We start from the raw sequence: 20086 nt of genomic DNA on the forward strand, positions 1-20086 counted from the left end.
CTTCCTTATTTCTTCAAGGAAGTCTTTCTGTGCTGGAGACCAGATTGTATTCTCCTCAAAGGTTCCAGGTCACTCTGAGTTGGGGTCCTTCCCTTCCAGGAATTTTTCTATGGATCCACCTTTCCGCTGACCCTTCTTCATTATGCTAAGGCCTTAAGTTGGGGGGGGGGGCTGGTTCACCTGGGCTTGGGATTGCTAAAGGCTTTACTGAGTGCAGTTTCTCTGGCTGGCCAGTAGGAGGTGCTGGTTGCCCTCTCTGGAGTGTCTGTGACCTTGGTTGGGAGGCCTTCTCCCTTTGCTTGAGGGAAGGAATTGGAGCTATTGAATTCTTTTGCCTTCAATCAATGGTGGGCTTTACCCTGGCCTGAGGTCATTCCTCAGCTGGGCTGGTTCTTTTGCTCACACACCTGGGTCTGAGGCAGAAGTAATTTGCCTTTGTTTGAGGAGAAGCCTCTGTGCAATGGAGATGTGCCCTCAGAGTTTCTCAGACCCGAGAAGCCTAGGGATAGTGTCTGCCATTCTCCTGCACCAGAATACTTCCCCCAGCCTGGTCCTGGAGGTCCAGGGGGACAGCAGCAACACCAGCATCTCTGCTTCCCCGCGGACCCAAGCACCTTTTGTCCAGCCCCATTGCTGATCCAGCAGGTCGGGCTCTCGGGCCCTCAGACTCCTGGTTCCAGAATAATTCAGCTGTTAATCTGGCTGATCGGGGCAGATCCTCCCACCTGCCCGGATTCGTCCAAGGCTGCTGCGGGAGACAAATCCTGAGATAGCTGTTCTGGCTTTTCTTTCTGGGTTTTCTGGATCGGATTTCTTTTAAGAGGTTTGTTTCATGTGATAGATGGGGAAGAGATCTGGAGACTTTAGAACTGTGCCTGTCTTCTCTCCGCCATCTTGGACGGAGGTCCATCTTGGCTTTCAAGACTACATTTTGCACTTCAATATCAACATTCCTTAGACTCTCTTTCTGGTGACTTAGCACAGCACCCCCTCATGAAAATACATTTCATGTACTTGTGGCATCACCTTCCCTGAAGTCATGGTCTTCTTTGAGCAGGAAGGACAAACATCAACATCATCATCAACATCATCATTCTTAGACTCAAACAAACAACCACAATAATAAGTCTTATATTTTCTATAACTCCTATTCAGTTGTGTGAGTGTGAAGATTTTCCCTGCTGAATAAACTCATTTTCAAAAACTTACTTGTTCCCTTCTTATTTACATCAAAGATACCTTGGGTGTCTATATAGATGAAAGAATGAGAGGATCTTGAATCTAGAGCTGGACATAATCTCAGAGGCCCACCTCATTATTGTACCTATGAAGAAACTGAACCCTGGAGCCTCTGTTCCACACAGGTAGTGAATTATCAGAGGCAGGAGTGCTAAGTGCCAAAAAGTAATTTTCACAAAGATTTTATGGACATAAGAAAGTAGACATGTGGGTCAGTATTTATTGATTTCCCTTCACTTGTCTTTTTATTTGGGAAGTAACACTTTATGTAATTTTTTTCTAGTCATTTGGTACCTTCTCTTTCATATATGTTGAGAATTGATCCCTCAATGTTTTTGAAATTGTGTCACCTCTCAACATGGGTTTATTCTGGCTATCCTTGATCTGGTACAGCTGCTTTTCCTTTTTTTAAAAATTGTCTTCAGTGTCAGTTCCATTTTCTCAGATGACATGTTGGAAACCGAGGAGTTTGAGTCCAAATGTGGTGGTTCCATTGTCATTGATGATGAAAATAGTTTGTTATAGAAATGCTAACAAATTTGTTCCATTTTGGTGTGTCTGTTGTCTTCCTTCCAGTTTCATCTATAAATGTTCTTGGAATAATGTGACCTAGTTTGGTCTCAAGCCAAGTTTCCTGCAACTTTATTTTCATTTCCACCACTCTTCACTCTTTTATGATGTGCTACTGCTTACGATCTTTTTTAAAACATGTTTTATTGATGCTATTTTTCCATCATTGTTATTTATCAGTAACTGTCCCCAATATATCTCTCTCTTGTAAAAAAGAAGTACAGTAAAGCAGAACAAGCCAATACATTGACAGTAGTCCCCCGCCTCCCAAGAGGAGGCAAGTATGGTTCAGCATAAGTCCTGTGGTATGAAAGGTGGCTCTTATATTGATATAAATTCAAAGATCTTTTAATATTGATTTCCTTTATATTGTTATGGTAATTAAATATATTTTTCTTTTTTAAAAATTAGTTTTATTGATACCTCATTAAATAGTAAGTTCATTTCTGAACATTACCAGCCCCAACCCATTCTCTCAAAAGAGAAATGCTAGCTACAGTAATTAGATACAAAAAAGAAATTGAGGAAATATCATAAACAATGCAAAGGTTGGTCTTGTAACAGAGAAAAGCACAGCAACTTTGACACTGTAAGTAACATTGTGCACCCATAACATCATCTTCACTCCTACCTCTCTATCAAAAAGGAGAGAGCTTAATTTTATGAGCTGTTCTCCAGATCCAGGATTTATCATCATAATTACTCAGAGTTTGATTTCCTTTTAGTATTCTCTTTATTGTCATTATTGTATGCTTCAGGCATATTGTTTTCTTGGTTCTGTTTATTTCACTATGTTATTGTTCATATAAAACTTCTCATTCTTCTCAGTATTCTTCATATTCTTTATTTCTTAGAGTATAATAATATTATATTACATTTATATATCACAATTTGTTTAGTTGTTCTTCATTAAAAGATGCCCATTTTGATTCTAGTTTTTGAAAAAAAACTACCATAAAAAGACTACATTGCTATTTTACTATATTTGAGACCTTTCCCTTTGTCATTGACTTCTTTGGGTGTACATGCTCAGTAAGTGGTATGTCTGAATCAGAGGATATGAACAATTTAGTCACTTTTCTCACACTGATTCATATTGTTTTTGAGAATTGTTGGATAATTCAGCTCCATTAACAATGTTTCAGTGTCCCTGTTCCTCCAGCCTTGATTATTTCCAACTTTTGTTGTCTAAGGAAAAATCTTAGTGTTACTTTAATATGTACTTTTAGCAGAGGAGTTTTTTAATATCGTTTTTGATAGTTTACATTTTTTGGAAATCATTTGCATTCTTTTTTTATGTTTTTGTAAGGCAAATGGGGTTAAAGTGGCTTGCCCAAGGCCACACAGCTAGGTAATTATTAAGTGTCTGAGACCGGATTTGAACCTAGGTACTCCTGACTCCAAGGCCAGTGCTTTATCCACTACGCTACCTAGCTGCCCCTAAGATAACTTTTTTAAAAATTAAAGGTAATATTGCCCTTGGTCTTTGTTTAAACTCCATAATTTTTTCTCTGGATACAAATGGTATTTTCCATTGCAGATACCCTAAAATTGTCCTGTTGCACTGATGGAATGAGTAAGTACATTAAGACTGATCATCAGCTGCTGAGTGAGATGAGTAGAACCAGAAAAACACTGTACACCCTAACAGCAACATGGGGGCAATGATCAACCTTGATGGACTTGCTCATTCCATCAGTGCAACAATCAGGGACAATTTGGGGCTGTTTGCAATGGAGAATACCATCTGTATCCAGAGAAAGAACTGCAGAGTTTGAACAGAGACCAAGGACTATTAAGTTTAATTTAGAAAAAAATTATATCTTATTGTCTGATCTTGCTATCTCTTATACTTTATGTTTCTTCCTTTAAGGATATTATTTCCCTCTCATTACACTCAATTTGGATCAATGTATACCATGGAAACGATGTAAAGGTTGGCAAATTGCCTTCTGTGGGGGGTGGGGGGAGGGAAGGAAGATTAGGGGGAAAACTGTAAAACTCAAAATAAATAAATCTTTATAATTCAAAAAAAAAAAGAGACTGATCATCAGCCCCATATTGCTGTTAAAGGTGTACAGTGTTCTTCTGGTTCTGTTCATCTTGCTCAGCATCAGTTCATGTAAATTCTTCCAGGCTTTTCTGAATTCCTATCCCTCCTAGTTTCTAATAGAACAATAGTATTCCATGACATACCTATACCACAGTTTGCTAAGCCATTCCCCAATTGAAGGGCATTCACTTAATTTCCAATTCTTTGCTACCACAAACAGGGCTGCTATGAATATTTTTGTACAAGTGATGTTTTTACCCTTTTTTCATCATCTCTTCAGGGTATAGACCTAGTAGTGGATCAAAGGGTGTGCACATTTTTATTGCCCTTTGGATGTAATTCCAAATTGCTCTCCAGAAAGGTTGGATGAGTTCGCAGCTCCACCAACACCGTATTAGTGTCCCAGATTTACCACATCCCTTCCAACATTGATCATTGTCTTTTCTCCAAAGAGTTTTAATGATTACTACTTATAGCTTGAGATCTGGTAATACAAAACTTACTTTATTCAAACTTTTTCATTGTTTTCATTGAGAGTACTGACCTCCATTAGATGTTATTATTTGATCTAGTCTTATAAATGAACTTTAGGTGTAGCACATAATTTTTATTTTATTGATGCAAACCATCTATGATCAATGGATATCTTTTCAATTTTTTTATTTTTTTAGGTTTTTGCGAGGCAAATGGGGTTAAGTGGCTTGCCCAAGGCCACAGAGCTACGTAATTATTAAGTGTCTGAGGCCAGATTTGAAGTCAGGTACCCCTGACTCCAGGGTCAGTGCTCTATCCACTATGCCACCTAGCCGCCCCACACCACCTAGTCGCTCCCAATTTTTAAGCCTTAATTTTTGTAGAAAGTGTTTTGTAATTATAATCTTTTAAGTCTTGAATGTGTTTCATTAAATTAACTTCCAAATATTTTATGTATTTAGTAGTTACTTTGAAAGCGCTTTTTCTATTTCTGTTTTTCATTAGTAATATACAGAGCATCTAGTTATTCTGTGGGTTTATTTGAATTATGCTAATTTAATGAAGCTGTTAATTGTTTGGATTGATTTTTTTGGTTATTGAATCTCAGAATTTTCTAAGTAAATCATCATTATGTTTTGAGTGCTTTTGCCTCCCCTTTCCCTGTGCTATTCCCCTTAACTTCTTTTGCCTATCTAATTGTTATAGTTGGCATTTCTAAGACTCTTTCAAATTAGAGACACTGGACCTCCTTGCTTTATCCTTGTTTTTATTGGGAAAATTTCTTATGTTACTTTATTACAAATAGTGGTAACTCTTATTTCATATAGATAGTGTTTCTCATATTAACAAAAAGTCCTAGTAACAACTAAGCTTTTTTGTGCTTTTATTGTAAATGAGTGCTGTATTCTTCATACTATGTCTGCAGCTACGATCACATGTAATTTTTATTTCATTCATTAATATGACTTATTTATAATTTCCCTAATGTTGGACCTTGAATCTTGTTATATATCAGACATGTTATAGTAAATACTTTTTTGAATTCATTACTATAGCCTTTTGCTAGTATTTTAGTCATTATCTTCCATTGCCTTCATGATTCTGCCGTTTTCCTCCAAGTATTGTCCTAGATCATGTATTCCTTTCATAGTCAAACTCTGAAAAAGGGTTATCTCTTCTGTTTCCTCTATCCCTAAATAACTTGAAATCTTGAAACTACCTTCTCCAAGGTTATCTTGGATCTCTTACCTGTTAGACCCAACAACTTTTCCTTCATTCTCATTCTTCTTATTCTATTTCATTATTTCATGTTGTCTTCATCCCCTCCCTCCTCCAAGGCTGATAGAACACTGCTTTCTTTAAGTTCTCTTCCTGTTTTCTGACTGTTCTTTTCACTTTTGTTGCTGGATAATCATTTCCTTCTTGGTTGATAATCAAGGATAGACCTCAAATTCTATTCTTTTCTCTCTTTACTGTCTCACTTGGTGATGTCATCAATTCTTCTAGGTTTATCATCTCTCTTTAGATGACTCGTAGATCTATGTATCCAGCCCTCATCTTTCTTCTGAACTCTAGTCTCATGTTATCAGCTGCCTACTCTACATTTATATCTGGATGATTCATAGGCATCTAAAATACATTTCCAAAGAAAAATTCATTATGTTTTCTCCAAATCTATCATCCTTCCTCTAAGTTTTCCCTTTTCTGATGAATTTGGCTTAACCATCCACATAGGAAAAAACAAAAGGACGAGGAATGTTTGTTATCCAGACTATTACTTGCAGTTGTATTGACTAACTGAGAGAAGTTACCTTTCAGTATACATATCTTAGACAGATGATAAAAATGGATGACTTTGACCTGGAAATGAACAGGAGTAGAAGAGCAGGCAGGCTAGCCTTTGGGAAATTAGAAAATTCCTTTAATGACTTCAAGTTTCTTTGTGAAACAAAAGCTCATCTTTTAAATACCTATATTCTTTTGGTGAAGTTGTATGGCAGAAAGTCTACAAAGGACTGAAGTGAAAGATCATCCAGGGTATAGCAGAGAGGTAGACATCTGAAACTCTAAAACTGAAGTCATTATAAACCCTGAACCTTACCCCCTTCCAAATTTCACTATTACTGTCAAGGGCACCACTATTCTCTATTCTCAGTCCCTCAGACTCACAACATAAATGTGACCCTTAACCCCTCACTATCTCTTATCCCTCCCACATCCATTATGTCACCAAAACTTATCAATTCTACCTTCTTAACATCTTTAATATATCCACTCCCTCATCTTTCTTTGACATTGCTGTCACCAGAGGAATTCTGATAGGTCTGCTTCAACTCTCCTTCTCTTTTCTTCATTTCATCCATCCATCCTCTGACCACCAAAGTGATAAGTCCAACAATGTCACCCTCCCCCTCAATAAATTCCATTGGCTCCCCCTAACCTCAAGAATGAAATATAATATTCTCTCTTTGGTATTCAGATCCTCTTCACAACTTGGTCTTCTCCTACTTTTTTCATTCTTTCTACACCTTACAGCATACCAAGTTACTCTGAAATCAAGTGACACTGACCTCTTTTCTGTTTCTCACACATGAGGCTTTGACTCCCGACCAACCATTTTCTCTGGCTGTTCCCTGTGTCAGGAATTTCTTCTGTTCCTCATCTATATTTCTTGGCTGCTTTCAGGTTCCAGCTAAAAATTCCACTTGGGCAGCTAGGTGACTTGGTGGATAGAGCACTAGTTTTGGAATCAAGAAGACCAGAGTTTGAATTTGACACTTATTAGCTTTGTGTACTGATCAAGTTACTTCACCCTGATTGCGCATCCAGGGACATCTCCAGTCACCCTGATTCATATCTGGCCACTGGACCCAGATGGCTCTGAAGGAGGAAGTGAGGCTGGTGACTTAGTACAGCCCCCCCCGTCCCCTCATTCAAGTGCTTATCATGGAATCACCTTCCCCTGATGTCATGGTCTTCTTCAAAAATGAAGGACAAACATTGTTAAAATCCTACTTTTTACAGGAAGTCTTTTTCACTTCTCCTTTATTCCAGTGCCTTCTAGTGATTATTTCCAGTTTCTCTTATCTGTAACTTGTTTGTATATATATTTGTTTGCATGTTATCATGGCCGTTTGACTGTGATACTCTCTTTGAGGGCTGGGATTGGTTTTTTTTAACCTTGAAAGCCCAACACTTAGCGGATGGCCTAGATGCTTGTTACTTTTCTTGAGCGGGCTGTGATCCAGTACAAAAACAGAAGTAAGTGGAAGTAATATAAAGGATGGGACACAAACCATAGGCAATTTCAAAAACCATCTGAGCAGGTCATATGGCAAAAGTGAGGGTCAAATGAATACCAGTTGATGGTATTCACTGTGAGGAGACCTGGAGGAAGGCCTGACCTGGTAAACTGATTGGAGGGCATGAACTAGTTCCATAGGTTGGGTGATAATCTGTATGGTAGAGGGAACGCCTACATCTAATTGAACATCTGAGGAATTTTTAAAAATGTCTATTGATCATTTAATTTTGCTAAAGGAGAAGCCCAATAAATCCCCAGTCTTATGAATCCTTTCTCATTTTCAGGTGCCAAAGGTGATCCAGGTCTGACTCTATCCCAACCAGGACCTCCTGGTTTGTCTGGTCTACCTGGCAGAGATGGTGATGTGGGTCTTCCAGGTAAGAAGGGAAATCTGTGTCACCCCAGAATCTATACCTTTTGGCATCCCACATGAAATGTAAGGTAGATGTTTCTCAATAAAATATAAGCTCTCTGAAGGCAAAGGACTGTTTCCTTTCTATCTTTTTAGCCTCAGTGTCTAGAAATGGGTGAATGTTTAATTCTAAATACCTATTGATTGATTGGTTCTGTCTCATTGTTACCCTCTTAAAATGCTGTTATTTCTCTCTAGGTGATCCAGGGCTTCCAGGTATAGCAGGCTTGCCAGGAATCCATGGTAGTAAAGGGGAACCAGGTAGCCCTGGCACTGGTCTTCCTGGACCTCCTGGTCTCAAAGGTATGTGGCAAACCTCTGCCCCTTCCACATTTCTTTTAGACAAGTGCTGCCCCCCTCTACTTGTTTAGCCAATTTCTCGAGGCTTGTTATTCACAAGACAGGGATCCACTGGCCTAGAGTAAGTAGGGAAATAAGCATACTTCTTACATGTAGAAACTAAAATAAAATTTTCTTTTGGCTGTGCTTCTCCTCTGAGTTTCTTAGGACTGTTATTTGGAGGAATTGCTTGCAAATTCTGCTGTGTTCTCACAGTATTTGTTCTCTTGAAGTGGTTGAGCTGAAAACAATTCCCAAAGGGTTTCGGAGAGAGAAGATTTGATGTGTGTGTGTGTGTGTGTGTGTGTGTGTGTGTGTGTGTGTGAGAGAGAGAGAGAGAGAGAGAGAGAGAGAGAGAGAGAGAGAGAGAGAGAGATTGAGATTTTGGGGATTGGTTTTCTAGCTTAATTTATTAGAATGTTAGTAGGGAGTTAAGCTCTTTACACAGACAAGCCTCAAATGGGAGGGGAAATGGTTCCAAATCCTGTTGATTTCATTCACTTCTTAGATGTCGCTGTATTTTCAAATTATAGCCCCTATTTATTTATATTTTTTACTGATATCTTTTTGGTTTTACATGACCTTCATTTCCCAATGTATACCTTCCCCATCCCCTACCCAGTGAGCTAAATTTTGCAACAAAGAATAGAAAGAATGGGGTAAAACAGTAACACAACAACAAAAAACAAAAACAGTGCAGTAAAACCAATAATCGAGCAACAAAGCAAGCTATCAGCCACAGGATTTCATGTTCCTGGTCCCTCCCGAGTTGGCAAAGAAGGGAGGATCTCATAGCTCTTTTTTAGGTCTAAGCAACATCATTATAATGATGCAGGATTCAAAGTCTTAATGGTTGTTTTCTTTGTTTGTTTTTGGTTTTTGTTTACATTGTGAGAATCATTGTTTATATTATTTCCCTGGTTTAAGTTGACTCTGCAACATTTCTTCTAAGTCTTCCCAGACTTCTTGGTATTCAATATTTCTCACAGGACAGTAATATTTCATTACATTCATGTACCACAATTTCTTTAGCCCTTCTCTGATTGATGGGCATCTAGGTTATTTCTGGTTCTTTCCAGCTACCACAAAATGAGTGGCTATAAATATTTTGAATAGGCATCGAAACTTTGCTATCATTGATAGAGGGAACACCTAGGTGAGAAAACACCTTCTACCTATGCAGACTAGTGCTATCTCTACAATTTATAGTCTTAGACTATTGCCTGAGGCAGGAGCAGATTGGATGACTTACCCAGGGCCACCCAGTCAGGACATGAAAGAAGTGAAACATGAAGCCAGAACTTCCAAGCTACAAGACTGGTTTTCTATCCATTATGATTATGTCACCTTGCCTCTTATGGTGCCTACCATATAGAGTACTCTTTTTCATGTCTGTCTTTAACCTCCTTGGGATATATGCTTAGCTGTGGGATCTTTGGGTCAAAGGGTATAGATAGCTGAGTCATTTTCTTAACTGAATTCTAAATTTGTAGCCCCCATTTTGTTACATGAGCATAGTCACTATAATACAAAGTTGGGTTGTAAAATTAAGGCAGTTTAGTGGAGTGGGCTATCCAGGGAGCATCCTGACCTAATGTATTTGTTCTGAAAGCATACTATTCTTGCTGGGGTCAATATGTGGGCAAGGGATGCACATATGAACATTGTTCTCTTTTGATATCAACCGGAAGGTATTCTCCTTTGGAAATCTTTTATTCCCTATTTTTTCAGGTTACCAAGGAATGCTGGGGCCCACAGGAAGCCCTGGAGTACCTGGAAGACATGGTCTACAAGGCCAACCTGGACATCCTGGCTTTCCAGGTCCAAAGGTTTGACTTCCTCTTTTTTCCCACTTGTTCTGGCTTCTTTCTCTTGATCCTTTGTTACATATGTTGGAATTGTCCTTTCTTTCAACCCCTGAACCTTTAAAAATTGTCCCAGTGGTCATGTTGGGAGTATGGAACTTCAGTGACTGTTATTAGAATCCTCAGTTATCTGATTGGATGAACGAACAAAGATGTCTGGACTGTGTCAATGAACCCTTGCCAGATGGCTTTCTAATGAGTAGGGAGAGTGATGATGAATGTGTTTTTGAGACCTTCCCATGCTGGGGCCCACACTCCCCACACCATCATGGGCATACTACATACCACTGTGATTGACTTTTGTAACAGTTTAGTCCAACTTCTTGGAGGATGTTATCTCCATCTCCTAAATATAGCTTAAATAATCTCAAAGGCCTTCTCAGCTTCCTAAGTTAAACCACAATGGTGTTTAAGTGACCAGGCTGTTGAAATGTTTTTCCCCATGTTTAATCTAAACTTCCTTTCCTTCATCATTACTCCATGCTCTGTGAGGGTAGGACAGTTGGCCCTGAGCCCTAAACCTCAGGGCAAAGCCCTTTGTTGGTCTTAGTTCTTGCTTCTTCTGACACCAGGCCCTCTCCTGGAACATGGTGGTTAGCCTGGTGCTTGTCCTTTTTTCCAATACACCAATTATCATCCCACTAGTCTCTCTCACAAAAAATACCAATAATTCCTGAGAGGCAGATCAGTATTATGGATAGAGTATGGCCTCTGCTGCAGAGACCTAGATGACCTTGGCAGCAACTGAGGTAGAATCTCTCAGTGCCTCTACAAGTGGCAAAAAATGTATGTCAGCAGAGACAGTTTCCTTACTGGGAACTCTCTATGCCAATGAAATCAAAGGACAGAGCCCCCTGTTACTCTTGCTTATCAAGTATCAGTGGCATAATTAACCTTTCTTTGGCATATCCAAGGCAAGTAATAAATACCAGAAAAATAATGTCTGACTTTGTTCTTTTCTTTCTTCCATACTCCCATATGGTGATTCTCAAGGGAGAGCCAGGGGTTGGCCTGCCTGGGCTACCTGGACTCAAGGGACTTGCAGGTCCCAAAGGAACACCTGGTCCAAAAGGCAATGATGGTTTCCCAGGGTCCCCAGGCACCCCAGGGCTCCCTGGCTTGGATGGACTGGATGGGCTAAAAGGTATGGAGTCTACTGCTTCTGGTTAATTTGTTGAGCTGTTTTGTCTTAGGGAGATTTATTCTCCCTGTGGGGGGAGAATAAATGTCCTTTAGGGGAACATTCCATATAGCTGAGAAGTCTTATCTTTCCTGTACATTTGTGTTTATATAACCAACCACCTCATTTTACATATGAAGAAACAGGCTCAGAGGCTCAGGCCCAAGATCATGCATGTAATCTTAGATCTGAAGCTGGAAGTGACCACAGAGGCCACATATTCCAACTGTCTCATTCTACAGAGAGTAAAACTGAGATCCAAGTTGGGGAAGTGACTGGCCCTGAGTTGTATAGAGAGTAAGGTGAGTTAAGAATGAAATCCTGGCCTTCTCATTCCAAAGCTAGCACTTTTCTCATTGCAGCACAATGACCCCTCTTTGGTTCCCCTAGGAATTCATGGAAGTCATGACAATTTAACTAGTTTGATATGCCTTTCTTGGGTCCAAGTTATCAGTAAAATCGAAGAGGAGGCCTCACTTTCTTACAGCAAGTAAGACTAACCCATGCCTTTGGAGCCCCCAAGTCTGATGTGGCCAATGTAGAAGCCAGAGAAGGCTGTCCAGCCAGAGACTACCTCCCATTCTTGTTTAAAGCCACTTGTTAACCTTCCCTTATGTAAACAGTTTGAGATTCCATGATCCACAATACACAAGGAGCTCCCTCTGCTGCAGAATTATGCTCCCAATGTTTCAAATAGACATTCCATGTGACAAGCCATGTAACTAATGACTTTCTCCTTATGTGAATTCCACACTCCCTTCAACTCCCTTCTATTATCTCTTTATAGCATGACCTTGAGAAGGGAACTAGCAACCTAATAGAGAATTCTGGGTATCTGAGCAGGCTTCTTGTCAGTCTCAGACAGGAAATCAAGGGTCCTCTCAAAGGAAGCCTTGAATACTAAGAGGGTTTCAGTGGTGATCGGTTCTAGCTAATCCCCCCATCCCCACTGCCACATGCTCAATAAGTAACCATCTGTGGTCTTCTTGAAGAGCCCAACCTTCCCATTCCAAGGCAGCCCATCCCACTTTTGGAGAGATCTAATTGTCAGGATTGCCTTCCTGATATCAAACACAAATTTCTCTTAAAAATTCTGCCCATTGCTCCTAGTTCTGCCTTCAGATCCCAAACAAGTCCAGTGACTTCATTCATATGATGGACCCTTCATACACTTGACCACATCTATCCCACATCTTCTGTTCCTCCAACCATCTGTAGCCAGTAAACATATTAAGTGCCTAGTATGTGCCTTTTTAAGTATGGAAATGCAAAGAAAAGCAAAAGACAGCCCATGAACTCCAGAGCTTTCAATCATATGGGAGAAGATAACACATAAAAAGAAGCTGGAAAAGTAGAGGAGGAAGGGACTGCTGAAATCCTGGAGCCATATGGGAAATGATCAGGAAGATGTTTGCCTTAAGCCCTGTCCTTACATAGAGGATTCTCATATGGCATGAACTTAAGGCCCTTGGCCATCCTGGCTGCCACCTCTTGCCACTCTCTACCTTATCTCTGTCCTTCTTAAATTGTGGTGGTTAGAACTAAACAGAAAACTTCAGGTGGTATCTGACAAGGTGGGGTCCAGTGGGACTCCATATCTCAGGGAGCTGTGCCCACTAAGATCATTTGCACTTCCTTAGCTGCCCCATCCCTTTGCTAATTCAGTACTGGCCTTGCATCAGGATGGTCCTGGATCTTCTACAAACTGCTCTCCATCCCTGGTTTCCTCCAGTAGACCCTTAGCACACATTTATTTTTGTTTGACTGATCTCATATTTGGAAAGTCAATTTTGGGGGGCACCCAAATATAAGAATTGACATTTATCTTTATGAAATGTAAGCTGATTCAGTTTGGCTCCATGTTCAAGATGTCTTTGGATTGTGATGCTTTTCTGTCCAGGGGGTTTGTTCTCCTTCTCAACTTGGTGTCTGATAATCATGTCATCTATCTTGGCCTAAATAATCACTAAAGATATGAAACACTTAAACTGCCTAGGGCCAAGCCCAAACCCCGGGGCGCTCCTCTAAAGAGCTTCTGCCAAGCTGATATCAAATGACTCTTGTTTGAGACTGCTCATTGAATTGGTTTAGAATCTGTCTATCTGTCTAAATAATAGAATTTGTCTAATTATCAAGCCCATAGTTCCCATAGAAATGCCTTGAGAGACTTTATTAAATACTTTTCTGAAAATCAGGTAAATGACATCAGCAGTATTTGCTTTCCTTAAAAGTTTATTAACTGTGTCAAGCAAGGGAATGAGGTGAGTCAACCATGCCTTGTTCCAGATAAAACCTTGCTGGCTCTTTCTCATCCCTACTTCCCTTTCTAAATATTCCCTGACTATCTCTTCATTAATTCCTTCTAGAATGTTCCTAGAAAATAAAATCAAGCTCACTGGTCTCTAGTTTGCAGACTGTTTTTGCTGTTTTTTGAAAAATGGGATATTTACTCTTGCCCAGTCATGTAGTATCTCTCCTGTTCTCCAGGATAGCTTAAACCTCTGTGCTTCCCCCATCCTTGCTCCCCATATCTTTTTTTTTAGGTTTTTGCAAGGCAAGTGGGGTTAAGTGGCTTGCCTAAGGCCACACAGCTAGGTCATATCAAGTGTCTGAGGTCAGATTTGAACTCAGGTCCTCCTGACTCCAGGGCCGATGCTTTAGCCACTGCGCCACCTAGCCGCCCCTCCCTATATCCTTTTTGTTGTTTTTCTGGACAGCCCAAGCTCATCTTGAGCTTTATTGGGCCAGACACCATTTGTACTATACAATATCATGGTTTCCTATTGCTCCTCTGTCCCATACCCTCCCTTCCATCTCCAGCTCTGTTAAATCTCAATTGCTTAGTCAGTTTCCTATGCATCCCAGTGATCTCTTCAGACAATAACTGTTTTTTGTTGTCATTGGAATCATTTCTCTTTTTGCCCTTGGAATTTCAGTTGAGCATCTCCTGTCCCTCCTGAACTGAGTTCCAATGTAGAATTAGTCCATCAGATCCTACCTGTCCTTGCCGTGAACCCTTTGAAATGTGCTTTCCCTAAATCTAGGCCATATGCTAGACCAACCCCAACTTTCTCCTATCTCACAAACTCAAGAATGTCTTGGTCACTTCAGTCCAGGGTTCCCATCAGTTGCACCCACTCCAAAAACCAGTTCCTGCCTGTTAATGAGAATTGGATGCAGAATAGAATTTCCCCTTGTTAGTATTATTATCAGGACAGTTCATGTTCTTAACTGCTCTGTTTTGGGTACAGAGAGAGTTCCAGTCTGTGTCTGGATATCGGAAATCCCCCATTGCCACTTGCTTATGCTTCTTTTGTGCCAGACTAGTAATCTGTTTCCCAAACTCCTCATCTTCTTTCTGTCCAGATGGTCTGTACAAGGAGAAAATTGTTCCTGTTTTTCTCTCCAATGAGCTTTTCCCAAGTGTTTTCAGCTATGCTTCCTCTTCCTGATTTTGGATTTTCTTCACCTGAGATGTACTCCTTATGTGCCACTACCATGCTCTTCCTTTTTACCTGACTTGAAGTCTCCCCATCCCAAGCCATCAGTCAAACCTGAACTTCCTCCCGCTGTATCTCAGTGACAGCACTGAGATTAGCTCTGTCCTCTTGTGCTAGGGGCTCTGATTCTTCTTCCTTGCTGCCCAAACTTGAGGCATCTGGAGGCCATCCTTTTTTTATCACCAGCTCATTTCTGGGGTTTTGTTTTGGGTGAACTTCAAGGGAACTCAGTTGCTCTTCTTTTTCCTTCACTGTAGCAGCTTTAAAGTGGGGTCTGGTGTAGTGACTGGACATAGGCAGTTTTCTTTCTTCTTTTCACCTCTGAGTTTTAGTTTCCTCTTCTGTAAAATGGGGATCATCATGCTTACATTGGCTTCCCTCAGAGGCTCTTTCTTGGCAAGGAAAGTATTCTTGAAATCCTCTGTTGCCAGAAGAATGGGAGTTGTTACTGTTATCTCAGTGTCATTTTTATTATGCACATTATTTTGAACAGTTGTTTACAAATACTCTGCAAGTCTTCCACTCTACAAAGGTCACTAAAGGAGATTATATATGAAACTGAATTCTTTTCCATCTAACATGGTAGTAACAAAACCACCTATTTTCAACATCATGTAGGATATACTAGAAATGTACCTGTCTGGGGTTACCTATCCTAGACAATTGAAAAGATCAACATCCTGCCCTTGTCTATTTTCCCCCTGATTTCTCCTAAGGCCCCTTTCTAGAATGCCTTTTGCCTGAAGTGAGTTCCAGGCTTTGAGGAAAAGGAGAGGAGGTTAGCTCCCTTGATTTATTCTTTATATCCTTCCTGGAGAGTAAAATAAAAAAAATCAATCTGGAGGAGAATCAGAAAGCTGCCTTGGATTTGGAGGCCCAGCCTTAAGCATATGTCAAATAAAATCCCGGTGGCCATGTCTGGGCTCTTTTCCCATTTGTCCTGGCTATTACCTCTGCTCTTGAAGGCAACTGGTGGCTCAGTGGATAGAGCACTGAGCCTGGAGTCAGGAAGACTTGAGTTTAAATCTAGCTTCATTACAATGAGCTATTACAATGATATGGAAGGGGGGAAGGCGAGGGGGAATGAAGGAATCTTCACTCTCATCAGAGGTGGCTAGGAGAGGAAACAGCATATATACTCAATGGGGTATAGGCATCTGGAGTAAGCGGGGGGACAAGGGGAAGGGGGGTATATGAGTGATGGAGGAGAGGATGGACCATGGGGGGGGGAGTGGTCAGATATAACACATATTCTTTTTTACTTCTTGCAAGGGGCTGGGAGTAGATGTCCTGTCCGGGACCATAGGTCCAAGTGGATGCTGGGCCTAAGGGGTGGTATGGGGGCTCAGGGCCTCTTGGCCCCAGAGCCAGGGAATCTGTCTGCTGCACCACTCAGCTACCCTACAGCAGAGTCACAGTGAAAGGAGAGAGAAAATATAGTACACGGTAGTGGAGAAATATGAAAGGAGGGAGTTGGGATCAGTAATGGCAAAGGTGGAAAAATATGGAAGTAACTTTTGTGATGGACTTATCATAAAGAATGTGATCCACCTGCGACAGAGTTGTTGGTGTTGGAACAAAGACTCAAGCACATTTTTTATTATTATTATTTTTTGGGGGGGTGTAGGGCAAATGGGGTTGGGTGGCCTGCCTGGGGCCGCATAGCAGGGTGATCATTGGGTGTCTGAGGCTGGATTTGGACCCCGGTGCTCCTGGCTCAAGAGCCAGTGCTCTGTCCTCCACCCAGCCACCCCTGCCTATTATTACTATTTTATTTTATTTTGGGTCTTTTTTTCCTTTTTTGGGGGGGGGGTTTGCAGGGCAGTGAGGTTCGGGTGGCTTGCACGTCACACGGCTAGGTGATTGTTGGGTGTTCGGGGCTGGATGTGGGCTCGGGTGCTCATGGCTCCAGTGCCGGTGCTCTGTCCATTGTGCCACCTGGCCATACCTACAATTATTACTAGTATTTTTTTATTTTAATTTTTTTCTTTCCCCTTTACTTTATCATTCAAGCAAGTCTATATATATATAGACTCGCTTGAGTGATATATATATGTATATATACATATATGTATATGGGGAAGGGGTATTTTGTTTACTCTTTAACAAGAATATTTTATAATGTATAAAAAACATTTTCACAAAATGAGAATAAATATTAAATAAAAAAAATCTACCTTCAAACACTCACTAGCTATGTGCAAACCACTTCACTTCTGTCTGCCTCAGTTTCTTCAACTCTAAAATGGGCATCTACCCCTGAAGGTTGTTCTAAGGATCAAATGAAATAATATCTAGAATCAATGAGCACAGTCCAGACTTATTCCCTTACTCCCCTTTCCCATAGTGGTGTGTGAATAGCAAACTTTCTAAGGATCTGTGGATACCTCTGCCTGATTGGGTAGGTTTTGTGATAGCATATGATGTATCATGACTCCTACAAATCTACTAGTCTTGTAAAATAAAAAACCTGTTATTTCCAATTAAACTTGCTATAGGTAAGGTAGAACTGAGTTTGTTTCTTTTTTTTCCTGCCAAGGTGAGCCTGGAACAATTGGACAGCCTGGACTTATAGGTCCTTCTGGACCACCAGCAGTTGGCCATCAAGGACTCCCAGGACCACCAGGGATTCCTGGTCCTCTAGGTCAACCAGGTATGACTGGGCTAAAGGGAGGCTTTGTAACATCAGGAACTCATCAACTTGACTTAATTTAATGTGAGTTTTACAATTTTCCCCCAATTTTGCTTCCCTCCCCCCACGCCCACCCCACAGATAGCACTCTGTCAGTCTTTACTTTGTTTCCATGTTGTACCTTGATCCAAATTGAGTGTGATGAGAGAGAAAGCATATCCTTAAAGAGAACAGAATTCTCAGAGGTAACAAGATCAGACAATAAGATATCTGTTTTTTTTCTAAATTAAAGGGAATAGTCCTTGTACTTTGTTCAAACTCCACAGCTCCTTATCTGGATACAGATGGTACTCTCCTTTGAAGACAGCCAAAAATTGTTCCCAATTGTTGCACTGATGGAATGAGCAAGTCCTTCAAAGTTGAACATCACCCCCATATTGCTGTTAGGGTGTACAGTGTTTTTCCGGTTCTGCTCATCTCACTCAGCATCAGTTCATGCAAATCCCTCCAGGTTTCCCTGAAATCCCGTCCCTCCTGGTTTCTAATAGAACAATAGTGTTCCATGACATACATATACCACAGTTTGCTAAGCCATTCCCCAGTTGAAGGACATTTACTGGATTTCCAATTCTTTGCCACCACAAACAGGGCTGCTATAAATATTTTTGTACAAATAATATTTTTACCCTTTTTCCTCATCTCTTCAGGGTGTAGACCCAGTAGTGGTATTGCTGGGTCAAAGGGTATGCACATTTTTGTTGCCCTTTGGGCATAGTTCCAAATAGCTCTCCAGAAGGGTTGGATGAGTTCACAGCTCCACCAACAGTGTAATAGTGTCCCAGATTTCCCACATCCCTTCCAACAATGATCATTATCCTTCCTGGTCATACTGCCCAATCTGAGAGGTGTGAGGTGGTACCTCAGAGAAGCTTTAATTTGCATTTCTCTAATAATTAATGATTTAGAGCATTTTTTCATATGGCCATGGATTACTTTGATCTCCTCATCTGTAAATTGCCTTTGCATATCCTTTGACCATTTGTCAATTGGGGAATGGCTTTTTGTTTTAAAAATATGACTCAGTTCTCTGTATATTTTAGAAATGAGTCCTTTGTCAGAATCATTAGTTGTAAAGATTGTTTCCCAATTTACTACATTTCTTTTGATCTTGATTACATTGGTTTTATCTGTGCAAAAGCTTTTTAATTTAATGTAATCGAAATCATCTAATTGGTTTTTGGTGATTCTCCAACTCTTCCTTAGTCATAAACTCTTCCCCTTTCCATAGATCTGACAGGTAGACTAGTCCTTGAACTTTTAATTTGCTTATAGTATTGTTTTTTATGTCTATGTCCTGTAACCATTTGGCTCTTATCTTGGTAAAGGGTGTGAGGTGTTGGTCTAATCTAAGTTTCTTCCATACTAACTTCCAATTTTCCCAGCAGTTTTTATAGAAGAGAGAGTTTTTATCCCAATAGCTGGACTCTTTGGGTTTATCAAACAACAGATTACTATAATCCTCTCCTGCTTTTACACCTAGTCTATTCCACTGGTCTACCACTCTATTTCTTAGCCAATACCAAACCGTTTTGATGACTGATGCTTTATAATATAATTTTATATCAGGCAGGGCTAAGCCATCTTCGTTTGCACTTTTTTTCATTAAGCTCCTGGCAATTCTTGACTTTTTATTTCTCCATATGAATTTACTTACAATTTTTTTCTAACTCATTAAAGTAATTTTTTGGAATTTTGATTGGTAGGGCACTAAACAGGTAGTTTTGGTAGAATTGTCATTTTTATTATATTAGCTCTCCCTATCCATGAGCAGTTGATATTTGCCCAGTTATTTAAATCTGTTTTAATTTGTGTGAGAAATGTTTTATAATTGTTTTCAAAAAGATTCTGAGTCTGTCTTGGCAAATAGACTCCCAAATATTTTACACTGTCTGAGGTTACTTTGAATGGGATTTCTCTTTCTAGCTCTTCCTGCTGTTTCTTGCTAGACATATATAGAAAAGTTGAGGATTTATGAGGGTTAATTTTATAACCTGCAACTTTGCTAAAATTGTTAATTGTTTCCAGTAGTTTTTTAGATGATTTCTTGGGATTCTCATGTCATCTGCAAAGAGTGAGAGTTTTGTCTCTTCCTTCCCAATTCTGATTCCTTCAATTTCTTTTTCTTCTCTAATTTCTGATGCTAACATTTCTAATACAATATTGAATAGTAGTGGTGATAATGGGTACCCTTGTTTGACCCCTGATCTTATTGGGAATGCCTCTAGCCTCTCCCCATTGAATGTAATGCTTGTTGATGGTTTCAGATAGATACTGCTAATTATTTTAAGGAACAGTCCATTTATTCCCACACTCTCTAGTGTTTTTAATAAGAATGGATGCTGTATTTTGTCAAAAGCTTTTTCAGCATCTATTGATATGATCATATGATTTCTGATAGATTTGTTATTGATATGATTTAGTATACTAACAGTTTTCCTAATATTGAACCATCCCTGCA

At 40.0% G+C, this 20086-nt stretch overlaps 1 protein-coding gene across 8 annotated transcripts in view; it reads left to right on the forward strand.

Annotated features, from left to right (window-relative positions):
• The window catches only part of LOC141500673 (uncharacterized), a 216332-nt gene that overhangs the window by 96972 nt on the left and 99274 nt on the right, over window positions 1-20086 (forward strand). For 6 of the 8 annotated variants that reach the window (XM_074204063.1, XM_074204068.1, XM_074204064.1 and 3 more), the window contains 6 exons: window positions 3350-3385; window positions 7925-8017; window positions 8251-8355; window positions 10123-10220; window positions 11250-11400; window positions 17476-17589. In XM_074204063.1, coding sequence (XP_074060164.1) covers window positions 3350-3385; window positions 7925-8017; window positions 8251-8355; window positions 10123-10220; window positions 11250-11400; window positions 17476-17589 — 597 coding nt within the window. The remainder of the gene's footprint in view (window positions 1-3349; window positions 3386-7924; window positions 8018-8250; window positions 8356-10122; window positions 10221-11249; window positions 11401-17475; window positions 17590-20086) is intronic. The other 2 variants (XM_074204065.1, XM_074204062.1) reach the window with 1 other exon arrangement.

Source organism: Macrotis lagotis, chromosome X (assembly GCF_037893015.1).
Source record: "Macrotis lagotis isolate mMagLag1 chromosome X, bilby.v1.9.chrom.fasta, whole genome shotgun sequence".
In the NCBI taxonomy this organism is placed as follows: Eukaryota; Metazoa; Chordata; class Mammalia; order Peramelemorphia; family Peramelidae; genus Macrotis; species Macrotis lagotis.